Genomic DNA, 12,423 nt, shown 5'->3' on the forward strand with positions numbered 1-12,423 from the left:
AGTGGACACTGGAGCTGAGGCCGTGGGTATAGGAAGGAGACAGTGGACACTGGAGCTGAGGCCGTGGGTATAGGAAGGAGACAGTGGACACTGGAGGTGAGGCCGTGGGTATCTTTTTAGATCTTGTTATTGATGACTAAGAGGAGGGCAGGGTGACAAGCAGAGAAGATGTAGAAACAGGCAGAAGCCAAGTACTAGCAGAGGGAAGAGAGCTTAGTGGGTGGCTTGCCAGCCCAGGGTCTTCAGGGCTGCGGGTTCCCTCCTTACACACAGCTTATCCTCCAAGCTTAATGGCCAGTGCTTTTTTTTCTGACAGTTCATGCTTATTTGAAAATGTGCTGTTGAAATCCTTTTGTTCTCATAAATTACTCTCCATTCTGTTTTCTAAGAAACATCTCTAGTTTTTAAAACGTGTTTTAAACATGTCCACGCTGCCTGTCAGTTTTCCTGTGAGTGTCTTAGTTCATTTGTGCTGCTGTAATGGAATGCCGGAGGGCAGGCAATTTACAAAGAATGGGATTTATTTCACCAGCATTGTGGACGCAGGGAAGTCAAAGATCAAGACTCTGTTAGCCCTGCTTCTGTGCATCAGGTGGAGGGGAGGACACTGGGTTCTCATGTGGCAGAAGAGCTGGAGAGAAGGAGCCCTCTCTGAGAAGCCTGTTTTGTGGCAGTCCACTCTGAGAGCTAGCAGTAGGTTCCTGCTCCCAACACTTGACCTGGGGATGACGGTTGAACGTGAGCTTTGAGGGGCACACACACACTAACCATCCCGTGTGACAGTTAACCAATCTCTAGAGTGTGAAGGTGTTCCCACCATCACTTTGTGTGTCACTGTCTCACGTTCCTGTTCACAGAATTATACCTAGGAAACAGGGGCTTCTGGATTCTGTATCTGGGGACCAACTGGATTTAGCTGAACTGAAAAATGCAGCAGGCATCTTAAGGAGCAGCAACAAAGCAGCAGGTTGCTCTCCCGCCTGGAGGTGGGCCAGCACACTGGGCTCTGCTCCAGAGGAAGCTCGCTTCCTTCCGCAGGGTGCCCTCACATTTATCTCCTCCTGCCCTCGTCACAGAGGACTGAGGTTGATGTGACATGCTTCCAAAAACTGTCCCACACCATGACAAGCAGAATTCTATCTACTGTGCAGCTGTGTGAGGACAGTACCTCCACGTGGTTTCTTTGTCCTTTGTCCTGGTCTGTGTAGACTGGCAGTGTTTGTCCCTTTGCCTGTCTCTCAGCCCCTTCCTTGCTCCCAGGGGACAGCGGATGGCATTTCTTGACTGACAGACTACACTGCCATGTGTTTCTTTCCAGTATTTTTTAGGAAAAATTTCAAATGTGGGGGAAGAGTTGAAACAATTTTCCACTGAACGTTAGGAAGCACCAGTTAGATTCTGTAACAGCTTTAAATACCTGGCTTATGGCTTGTGCACCAATAGTTTATATTATCTTTTTTGTACTTCGAGATAGTGGGGTCCCTGTCTCGTATCCCTGCTTGTGAGCCTTCCAGCTCTGTTAAAATAGTAGGGATTGAAGCAGCTCGGAACAAACAGTGGTGAGCTCAGGTTGGTCCGTGCTGGGTGTGCACTGCACTGTCCTGCGTCCTAGCCACATGCTAGACAAGTAGGTTATCCACTTTGAAAGTTGGAAAATAACAGCCGTTTGGGTGACCTGGACAGTATCCTCAGCTCCGTGTAGCTCTTGGTCCAGTGGAAAGTGTAGCCGAGTGTCAGTGTCTACTGTGAGGGGCTCAGAAGTCATCCCAGGGCTGGCTCCTGGGCTGAAGAGTGATCACAAGAGTTTGTCATGTGTTAAGCTAGCATAGTGTGCCTGTGTGCAATGCCTCCATTCCTGAGTGGACCTGTTACCAATGCCTGCATCCGCTTCTGACCACACGAAGGGCAGGGCCTTTTTCTTCTTAGTGAAGCAGGTGTGTTTGGGACTGTATTTCAGGGCCAACCTCTCTAAATGCAGAATGTGCAGGGGTGGTGGCCATTGGGGTCCGAAGGAGATAGGCGTCTTGAGCTGTCTCCTTTTATCCTGGTCAGCCACAGGCACTGTCAGGTTCACACAGTTGTCCTCACAGGCAAGCTAAGTTGTTTAGATCTGTGTTAGACTTACATTTGTAACTTCCTCTTTTCCTGCCCACACCTTGCAGGCTCGGGTCATGTATGACTTTGCTGCTGAACCTGGAAACAATGAGCTGACAGTTAATGAAGGAGAAATCATCACCATTACAAACCCGGTAAGCGTTCACAGCTCTGTGGATGGACTTTAATGCGGCACCTTCCTCTTCCTGAGTTCATCAGCTTGCGTCAGTGTTTCAGCTGTTGCTTATGAGATGCTGATGCCACAAGAAGCTGTTACGTGCGCACCAAGAGTTCAGTCCCTGCATATGGCTCAGTGCGTGACTGAATTTGTTGCGCCTCTGTTTTGCTGGATTTTTCTAACATTTGTAACTTGCCTGTCATGATGCTTTGTAAGCATCCTGTCATGGTTCTAGGATCAGGCCCCAGGGTTTTCTCCCTACCCTGCTGGGCTGTCTGTATAATACATAAGCAACCACGCTGACGTTCCTAAACAGCTTAGTTTACTGATTGCTCTCTCTGGTCTAAGCCTGATCCTGTAGTAGGCATACTAGAAAGCAGTGTGTGTTAGCTTAGCTCCCAGCAGGGCGGCACACTTGTGTGCGCACACATACAGGCGTGAGCAGCTCTGCCACACAGCCCTTCCCTTCCCATAAGCATTTGCGTGCTGCTTGAGTTCAGGCTCTTTCCGTTGGAGATTTAGCACATTTCTTTTTATAGAATACAGTATTTATAGCCCATTGAGTTTCTTCTGTGATCTTTGTTGCTCAGAAGTAAACAATACCATTGTTAAGTCAACCCAGGCTGTGATCTGTTATCTCTGTGGTAGTCACCGCACTGTTTATTTCTCTTCATGTGCAACTTTATTGTAATCATCCTTAAAGTCTTCAGCAGTATTATGAGATGAAAGCTGTTTGAAATAAAGTTCTGAGGAAAATTATCTCAATTACTCCTACTTTATTCAGAAGGGAGAAGAACAGATGGAAGGGAGAATTAGTCTCTGTAGCTACAAACTGAGCAGAACTTTCAGCCACTGCTGCTCCCCAAAACACCACTGAGTACAGACCCCACAGCTCCTCTACCTGTGTTCCCTGGGCATGTCCTCCCTAGTTCCTATCACAGCCTCTAGGTTCCACACTAGCAGCTGTGTCTCTTGCCCTAGGCTCCCTGTCTGTGAGGTTTGTCCACAGTGTTCTTGAATGTCCATCCCATCATGGCACAGTGACTGTATCTGAGGCAGGAAACTGCTTGATTACCAGGGCCTCTCTGATTGCCTCTCACCAGCTGCTTGTAAGACCCTCCTTTGCTTATGATAGTAAGCAAGTAAGATTCTTGCAGCATTACTTTTTGGCCCTATATGCTAAATCCATAGTATTTCCACCTGACCAGGCTGCTCAAGCTCACATGGGCTACCCGGGCTGTGTCTCCGTGCCAGTGGTCATAAGAGAGCATCAGCTCCCCTGGAGCATGATCGAGGACCACTCATGCGGTTATTCCATAAGAGTAGTGCATGCTTTCAACCACTGAGCCAGCTCTCCAGACCCTAGCTGTGTATTTCTAACAAGTAGAAATAGGTTTGGTTTTCAGACAGAATGACAGCACAGTCCAGCCGTTTCCTAATAGTATCAAATATTCTATTAGCTTCATTGCTAATGTTTTTAAGTTGAAAATCCCCTAGAATATTGTCCTGACACAGTATTGACTACACTCAACCTTGTAACAAATTGTTACACATGATCACGTTTTCCATAGCCACCCTTTTTATGTCATTTCATATTTCCTAGTATTTTTCTCTGCAGTTATTTCACACTTCCTAGTTGTATTCTCTGGGATAACTTGTTATAGGAAATATACTCAAGAATGAGAAGATAGCTTCGTTGGTAAAGCACTTGCCTTATAACGTAGGGACCTGGGTTCAATCCCAGAAGCGCATGACAAAGCCTCTTGGTGGCCATCGTGGATGTGGGTGGAGCCAGGTGGGTCCCCAGGCCTCGCTGACCAGTCAGCCTGCCCCATCTGCTGAGCTCCAGACTAGAGAGAGAGAGTCCAGCAGAAAGGGGGCCATGAGATGGCTCAGTGGATAAAGGTGCAGGCACCGATGCCACCAAGCCGGATGGCCTTGGCTGATGACCACAGCACTCACGTGGAGAGAGAGAGAACCTACCTCCTGAGTTGTCCCCTGACCTATACACAGGCCATGGCACTCGTGTGCACACACATGCATATACATACAATAAATGAGTAAATACATTTTGTAAAAGGCGGACAGTACCCAGGGAAGAATGCCTGAGGTTGACCACGTGTGTCCACACACATACATGCACGAAGGAAATAAGCATTTAGTCCCTTCCTGGAGCTCAGTTTGTCTTGATAGAATGCATTATTTTCTGTTCTAAACAAGATGCAAAACTGTAACATTTTGAACAGTATTCGCTCTGTAGTCATAAAGAGCTTCATGTTTGTCATGTAAAAATTACACATTTGTAACAATTCTCAATGCAGAATTTCTGCAGCAGGTCCTAACCTCACCGTTTGTCTGTCTTCATCTTCTCTACAGAATGTTGGTGGAGGATGGCTGGAGGGCAGGAACACCAAAGGCGAGCAGGGCCTTGTTCCTACGGACTACGTGGAAGTAAGCACTACCCACTGAGCCTCCCTACACATCTCTATCGGTTGTCGAGTTAAAAGGCTGCCGCGAAGACAGTAACTGTCTTAAAAGTAAAATTTCATTGGGAGTGTAGTAGGTACTAATTAAAACACGGAAAACACATTGAAGTAGAAATAAGGAAAGAGATTACCTGTGGGCCTCAGCTACAGAAATGTTTAGGTTAACTTCCTTCCAAGGAGAGCTGCTGCCTAGAGCTCTGAGGTGGATTAATCTGCAGAATTTCAGTGGATTCTTTAAAGGAGCAGGCTGTGCACTTCCTTCTGCTACTTTCATAGACACGAGAATGTCTTTAATGAGACATGGATAAAGGATAGCACCCCAAAGTCCCGCGGGTCACCCTGCCTGTGACACAGCCACTCAGCAGCCAAACTGTCTTCAGAACCTGCTGCCTGGCACCCCCTGCTGGCTGCTGTAGGTCTCAAGCCTGAGCACAGTCTTCTTGGATGACAGACACTCAGTTACCTCTGGAAGACCACTGGCAGGAAGCTTCCCTGGGCCCTGTCAGCAAAGCAGGGAGGAGTCTGTTCTCTTGGCCTCGGTTAAAAGTGAGGGGTGAGGAGTCTTAAAGTCTCTGGGAAGTTAGGGGTTTTTCCCCTTCCAGAAGTGAGTGTCCACATACACATACCATAGCTGTGTCCATACAGTGCCAAGAGTATAGGCCCCTGAGCAGTTGGAAAGTCCGAGCTTCTCAGATCCTGCTCTGGTTCTATGCACTGCACATCTGAGATCCTGAAATGGTCACGGCCAAGAGAAACCTTAAGGATTTAGGTCGACACCAGTATTCATTCTATTTATACAATGTTTGCGTCTAAAGAGGTATAGTTTCAGCCTCTTAGATTTGTTTATCTTTCAAGACTGTGAGTTCCCTTTACTAGAAACAGACAGACCCAGCAGGCTAACATTAGAACATGGTTGAACCAGCAGGACCATTCACCAACAGGATATGAGGGATGTCCGTGAACTAAGATAAGCCATGGTCTGAACTATAAAACACACAATGAGTTTAAAAGAAGAGGGCCAGGTATGCAGCTCAGTGCCACACTGTTTGCCCTGGGTTTGATTCCCAGCACAAGTACCCAATACACACCACACACACACACACACAGAATGTGTGTGCGTGTGTGTGTGTGTTCACACGCATGTCTGTAGGTAGGTAGATTGACCAATCACAATCACAGAGTACTTCTCAGACTATACTGAAATTCAACTCCAAATATGCAAGAGAAGGATTGCTGGAAAATACCAAGATCTAAGTTATACATAAGTCAAAGAAAAAACTCTCAAGAAAAAAATTAGGTGTTCAGTGTAAATATAAATGAAAATTACCACAATTGTAGAGTGCAGCACAAACAGTCCTTAGAGGGAGACCTGCAGCCATGAGAGCATAGTCCCTCTCCGGGGAGGTTTGTGTGTCACCTCCCATAAGCTCTCACTGAGATGGAATCGTGAAAGGATGACACTTCTTTCCAATGCTCAGATTTTACCGAATGATGGAAAAGATCCGTTTTCTTGTGGAAATTCGGTGGCTGACCAAGCTTTCCTAGATTCCCTGTCAGCCAGCACGGCTCAAGCCAACTCATCCTCTGCCAACAGCAGTAACCAGGTACGCCTCACCTCCCGCTGGATCTGGCTGGCTTTCCTGAGAGCAGAGCTGGGGGTGGGGGAGGGAGGCAAATGGTACAGCATCGCTGTTGTTCCTCCCTGAAAGTAGCTGTGAAGGGTGTGTGCGGTGGTTGGGGGGCTAGGGGTATGGCATGAGGGGTGTGGCATGAGGGGTGTGGCATGAGGGGGTGTGGCACTCCTGCTGAGTATTAACAGACCTCACCTGAAACATCTGCTAAAGACTATTTGCAAAACCAATAATACAGTGAAAGATGCGGTGTTGAGCTTTGCTTTTGAGAGTATCAGGATATGGGTACCAACCCCTAAAAGGTTAAATACTCTCCAAAATGAGGGCCTGGAAAGAGAGAAGGAAGCAGACACTGAGGAGGCCAGTTTCTGCTTTGGCTAGACCAAGACTTTGTCATGGGTCCCCCTGTTACAGCAAGTGTCCCCCCAGTGCCCCTAGAAACAGTACATATAAACGAGGCACAGCCAGACACTGGGCACTCACACTCTGTCAGTGCTGTTGGCTCTAAGTAGGCCTAGCGTGAGCTCGTATTTTAAACAGTGTACATTTGTAAACAAAGTAGGCCTAGTGTGAGCTCGTATTTTAAACAGTGTACATTTTTAAACATGGCTTGGTAGTGTATGCCTAAATCCCAGGATCTCTGTGAGTCCAGGCCAGCCTGGACTACATAGTTAGACTCTGTCTCAAAAAATGAAACAAAATAAGAGAGAGAATGTCCATATTATGTATTTTATGTTTCTACCAGAGACCCATCTGTAGACTTGAGATTAAGCTCTGGAAATAACAGAATAGGAAAATGTAAGGTTCAGTCATGTTTTGAGTTGAAATGATTAGGTTTTCACATGAGAGGACTTTGTGTCCCCTGGCCCTTTAGAGAGAAACAGTTACATCTCCATCAATTATTCTAGTCAAAATGTCCCTCCCAGGAGGGGCAGTGACAACATATTACTTGGTCCCTACGTAACTTTCTAGTCCAGTAGGCACACAGCTGCTATATATTTACTCAGTGAGAAATAGACGTCTGATACTGTCTTAGTCATGTGGATGAGTTGAAGAGAAAAAACATCCCACCTTCCCTAAACAGCCTTCCTGTTGTGAGCAAGAAACACTAACTTTCCACTCATCTTTGAGTCTTACTCTGGAACTTTCCAGTTACCTAGTCCTGTACTCTCCCTCCATGGCTTCTTTCTCTCCTAGCAGGAACCTGTCTGTCAGGCCGCAGCTGTCTGCTCAGCCCCCAGGAGAGGCCGAAGGGCAGCAGGAGCAGTGGAGACCGGGGCGTGTCTCCATGTGTGTACAGAGGTGGAGCCTTGAATGTACATGGAGCCTCTCCTCCTAGATTGTAATATAAACTGTGGTTAGCCTGTGGCTAGGGAGCGTTCCTGTGGACTTAGCAAACTAGTCATCGGTATTGACTGTGCTGGCCTTTGAGTGTTCTGAATGGAAAGAGTAGGCCACGGGAGCTGGAGCCCACTCCTGGACATCTTATATTCTGGTGTTTCCTTTGTTTGCTAGTTTGGATAAAATGCCAAGTAGAAAATCACCTCAGTGAGATTCTCACTAATTCTCAGTCATAGTCCACTTATGGGGTCTGGCCCAGCTCAGACAGGTATGAAAAGTCATGATGGCCAAAGCCATTCTTCTTTCATGTCTCTCCTAAAGTTGTGGCTCTTGTGTCTGTATGAGAGACAGTGCCCTACACAAGTCTGCTCACTTAGAACTCAGAGATGAGTCAGATCTCCCATCAGGCACCTGTCCTGAGGAACACACACTCAATATCAGATGCAGGAGCTTCTCACTGGTCTAGGTGCCCCAACGATGTTTATAGGGAGCAAAATACAACAGCATAGAAATGCTGTGAAATAAACGGGGAACTCATCACTGTGTAGCCAGTAGTTGCCATTACACCTTAGTCCCTGCTTGACCATGAGAAGTAGGGGCTGCATTGGCTCAGATCAGACGTGCATCGTAGATGAAGTTCAGTGTTTCATGTTACAGCACATCAAAATATACAGTACCTGGTCAGTACCTGTTCACACCACTGATACCGGGGTTAGCTGGACAGTATTCTCCCTCTGTTATATTGTACGCTCTCCTTCTGTCCAGAAGTCATCTGCAAATGAACTGGACACTGCTCACTGTTCTGACAGCTTGTCTTGTTGCTATCATGCCTCAATCACTGCTGGTTTTCTTGCTGTGCTTGCTGGCCTGGCTTTCTTCTGTGCAGTCAGTCCTCTTGATACCATCCACCAGAGCTAGCTAGCTGCCCTGATCCAGTTTTTAGAGTGCAGGATAAATACATGATTATTTCTCTTTAATTGCTAGTTTTCAAACTAAGTTGTTTTATAGCTGCTTCAAATGGTAGCTAATGGGTTTTCTTCTTTCTCCACTTGTGCTTCATGGATTGCATGGTGCCTGTGGCTTCACTGGCTCCCTGCACTCAACCCTCCTGGAGGGTTTTCTCTGTGCTGTTTTCTCTGTGTTTACTGTCTCCTGTTGGGAACTCATTCATGTTGTCTCCTCTGCATCCATCAGCTGTGACTGCTCCCTTGTTCTGATTGGGTCAGCTTCAGTTGACTGATTTGTGCCTTTGATATGGGTCATATTTCCCTGCTTTTTCATTTCTTGTAACCAGACTTTGTGATTTTACTCTGCAGTGCTGAATATTTTGCACTCTCATTAGTATTTTGAACCATGTGATAAAGAGAAGTTATTTTAAAGTGCCCATTTCCCTTCAGTTTTAAGCTTTTCTGAGTGTGACAGAGAAGTATTTCACGTGGGAAACTTTTGCCCTGCTACTGGATGAACCCTTGCTAGTGCACTGTGCACTGTGAGGCTTTCTGCTGTGGAAGATTGTGCTCTGAGTTTCCTCTCGTGATCTGTTCTCTGACTTGTAGAGATTCCTCAAAAGGTGACTTTATTAGGTCTCAACTTTAGACCTTCTGCCCCTCTGCAGACCTTGAGAGCTTCCTGGGTACAGCGCTTACTCACTCTCTCACTCCCCTCCCCCATGCCCAGGCTCCACCTCCACAAGTCACAGAGCCCTGGGCTCTGCCAGGTCTCTCTTGGCAGGGAATGGGGCGTTTGTAGGTCTCACCTTCCCATAACTCAGGATCACTGTCCTTCTGCCCGGTGATTTTAGAACAGTCCGTACATATCATCAGTTTTTAGCTTGGGTGAGACTGTAGACCGGGTCTCACTAGTCTTTTCTGGTTATCTTTTCTGTGCCTTGACTTCCAAATTTTCCTTTTGTTTGCATCTATGAAATGAGAATGGTGACATTCATGTCCCAAGAGTTGACCCTCACACCACAGAAGCATTGCTAGTGTTCATTCCACGTTGAGCTGTGTGGACCTAGGACTTGGGCTCCAAAGTTGCCAGGAATTGAGTCAGCAATCACATTCCAGCAAGAGCACACCCCAGACAGTGTGGACTTCTGCTTCTCAGTCCCCAGAGTGGCTGGCCTCGTCTGTCCCTCACTTTGGCTCTCTCTGTGTGTGTTGAAGTAACAGGGCAGCTTGGAGCATCCTGGTTGGACTCTTCCACAGTCGGTGCTTTTGAAAGGAAAGGTTTAAAATTCTAACATTTGGAAATCGTGGCTGCGTGCTTGCCTTGCTAGCTCTGGCATGCATGTGTTTGCCCCCACGCCAGTGCAGCTTGCAGTTAGTGTCAGTGCTTCAGTTGTGAGTCCAGGTACAGGCTTGGGGAGATGCAACATGCTACCACACAGTTGCGTCTCTGCCAGTGTCCTTTGTGAGTAGGTGGCATGCTAGGCTTTTTTGGTGAATCTGACTGTGCAGTGAATTTGCTGGTTTTGATTAAAAGCTTTGCTGTGTATTGTCCCCTGCTCACTGAATACCTTTTTATTTTAAGGTGGACATTTGGGCTCAGGTTGGTTGTGCTGAAAGACTCAGCCAGTCACCCCCTTCTTCTTCTTCTCCTTCTCCTTCTTCTTCCATAAATAAGGTAAATTTGAGACATGAATAACTGCATGAAGAAATAAGCATTTACCAGCCAACCTTGAGAGGTATGCTTTTCATATGCGGTAACATGAAGAAGCTCTTCCCAGGTCTGGTCAGGCAGATGTGATTGCTCAGGAGATAGGACCTGCAGGCTGTCGGCTGACACTTTTACTGAGACCTGATTGGTGTAGTGAGATCTAGTGAAGGGTTTGGCTCCGAGTGACTGTAGATCAAGCAGATCCTGGTACCAGGAAGGGAAAGCAGGAAGTGCTGCTCAGTGGGCATGGCTGGGGAGGGAAGCGGAAGGAAAGGCTAGGGAAGTAGAGGCCTCAGCTAAGAAACAGAGCAAGTTCCCACATGGCTGAGTCTGTGGTTTCAAGACAAAGGGGTTGTTGGATTAAGAGCAAAGAAACTGATGGCCAAAGGGTCTTTAAAACACATCTTAGCAGCCCAGCGTATTCTACTAGGATTAGATTGTGAAAACACTACGCTCTTGGCATTTAGAGCCTAAAAGGCATTTCTACCAAAGCCTGGGCACTGGGTGTTGCCACTGAGTGTCACCATGAGGTGAGGGAGGCACCCCTGCCCTCTTCCTGTCCTCTCAGGGTACCTGAAGGGAGCAGACCCTCAGCTAGCAGGAAATAGCCTAAATGCCTAGTTTCATCTCCTTACTTAAAACTGTCTGCAGTGGTGTGACCTGGCATTTAAACTGTTGGGAATTCTCTCCGTGCCCTCCTGCATGAAGGAGGAGGTGTACCTCTTAGCGAACTGCTGGTTTCATTGTTTTGGGACAGGGTCTCACTGTGGAGCCAGGCAGCCTCTAGAACTTGGTAAGTAGCAGGCTGGTGTCAGACCCTTCAGCTTTCTGACCCATCAAGTGCTGATTCTTCAGGTGAACCCCACATGTACAGACAACTGGACTGAATCCTTATTTCGTCAGCACTGTGTGCACTTATCTGTTCATACTTAACAAACGCCCTGAGGAAGGTACTGTTACAGATCCCATTTTTAAGACATAGTAACTAAGAAGGGCAAATTGCTCATATGCAAGGAGCTGTCAGTAGCAACCCTGGGATCTGGGCCTAGGTCAACAGAAGGGGCTGAGTTCTCAGTCACTGTACCCATGTGAAACATCGTTGGCCCTGTGGTTACAAACCAGTTCAACATCCACGGAGTTGGCCAGTGTTCTGGCCTTTTCACACAGTCTGCGCAGTTGAACACCGATTGCTCATGTTTGGGTCAGTGGGGGACTGTGTGTGTGAGTGTCCACACATGGTAATAGTGAGACTGGACATCCCATTGGTGATAGCACCACTGACAGATATACACAACAGAATACATTGCTCGTGCGAGCCTGTGTGCGTGTGTGACGTGTGGTGACACTGGTGCAAACACACCTACTTGACCTGCTTCCTGCCCATCGTGTAAAAATGTGCATTCAGTTATGCACGGGAGGCCATAATGGGGAACGGCTGTTTCGCTGGGTTTTTGTTCACTACTCTTCATAGTCCGTTGCTTTTGTCTACTTCTACTTTGTGTACTGTAAAACCCTCTGCCATCACCCCAGCAGCGGCATCACACGTGCTGTGTGCACTGCATCTTGTAATCAGATCATTCTCTCTCTATCTGATTTAATCTTGTGTTGTTCCTTGTGGCCCTAAGCCGTAGACCATATCATGTATTTATCCACTATAGCCTAGGATGTTTAATCATGTTCTGATACTTACACCACCTAGAGATGTACTTCTCAGAAACTAGCTGACCAGACACCACGTGTCTGCCTCTGTCATGAGTAAGACTCCTGTGGTTATAGACACATGTGTGTGCAGTGGGCATACTTGTCACTGCTACCTGAGTGGAGTTCATTCTCGGGTCCTTCTGGTGTGACAGTCCAATACAAGGCTAGTTTCCTCAGACACTTGGCTAATGCTGTAAGTTCTTTCAGTAGATGGCTTGAAATAACCATTCTGTTAAACAGGATGCTACACAGGCAATAGCTTCCTATTAGACAGCCAGTGAGGGAGCGTGTGTGTGTGTGTGTGTGTGTGTGTGTGTGTGTGTGTGTGTGTGTG

At 47.1% G+C, this 12,423-nt stretch overlaps 1 protein-coding gene across 1 annotated transcript in view; it reads left to right on the forward strand.

Moving 5' to 3' along the window:
* Positions 1-12,423, forward strand: part of Snx9 (sorting nexin 9) — a 76,818-nt gene that overhangs the window by 33,915 nt on the left and 30,480 nt on the right. Inside the window, exons 2-4 of the mRNA XM_028764350.1 lie at positions 2,163-2,249; positions 4,649-4,723; positions 6,237-6,362. Coding sequence (XP_028620183.1) covers positions 2,163-2,249; positions 4,649-4,723; positions 6,237-6,362 — 288 coding nt within the window. The remainder of the gene's footprint in view (positions 1-2,162; positions 2,250-4,648; positions 4,724-6,236; positions 6,363-12,423) is intronic.

Source organism: Grammomys surdaster, unplaced genomic scaffold, assembly GCF_004785775.1.
Source record: "Grammomys surdaster isolate TR1022 unplaced genomic scaffold, NIH_TR_1.0 143, whole genome shotgun sequence".
Lineage (NCBI taxonomy): Eukaryota > Metazoa > Chordata > Mammalia > Rodentia > Muridae > Grammomys > Grammomys surdaster.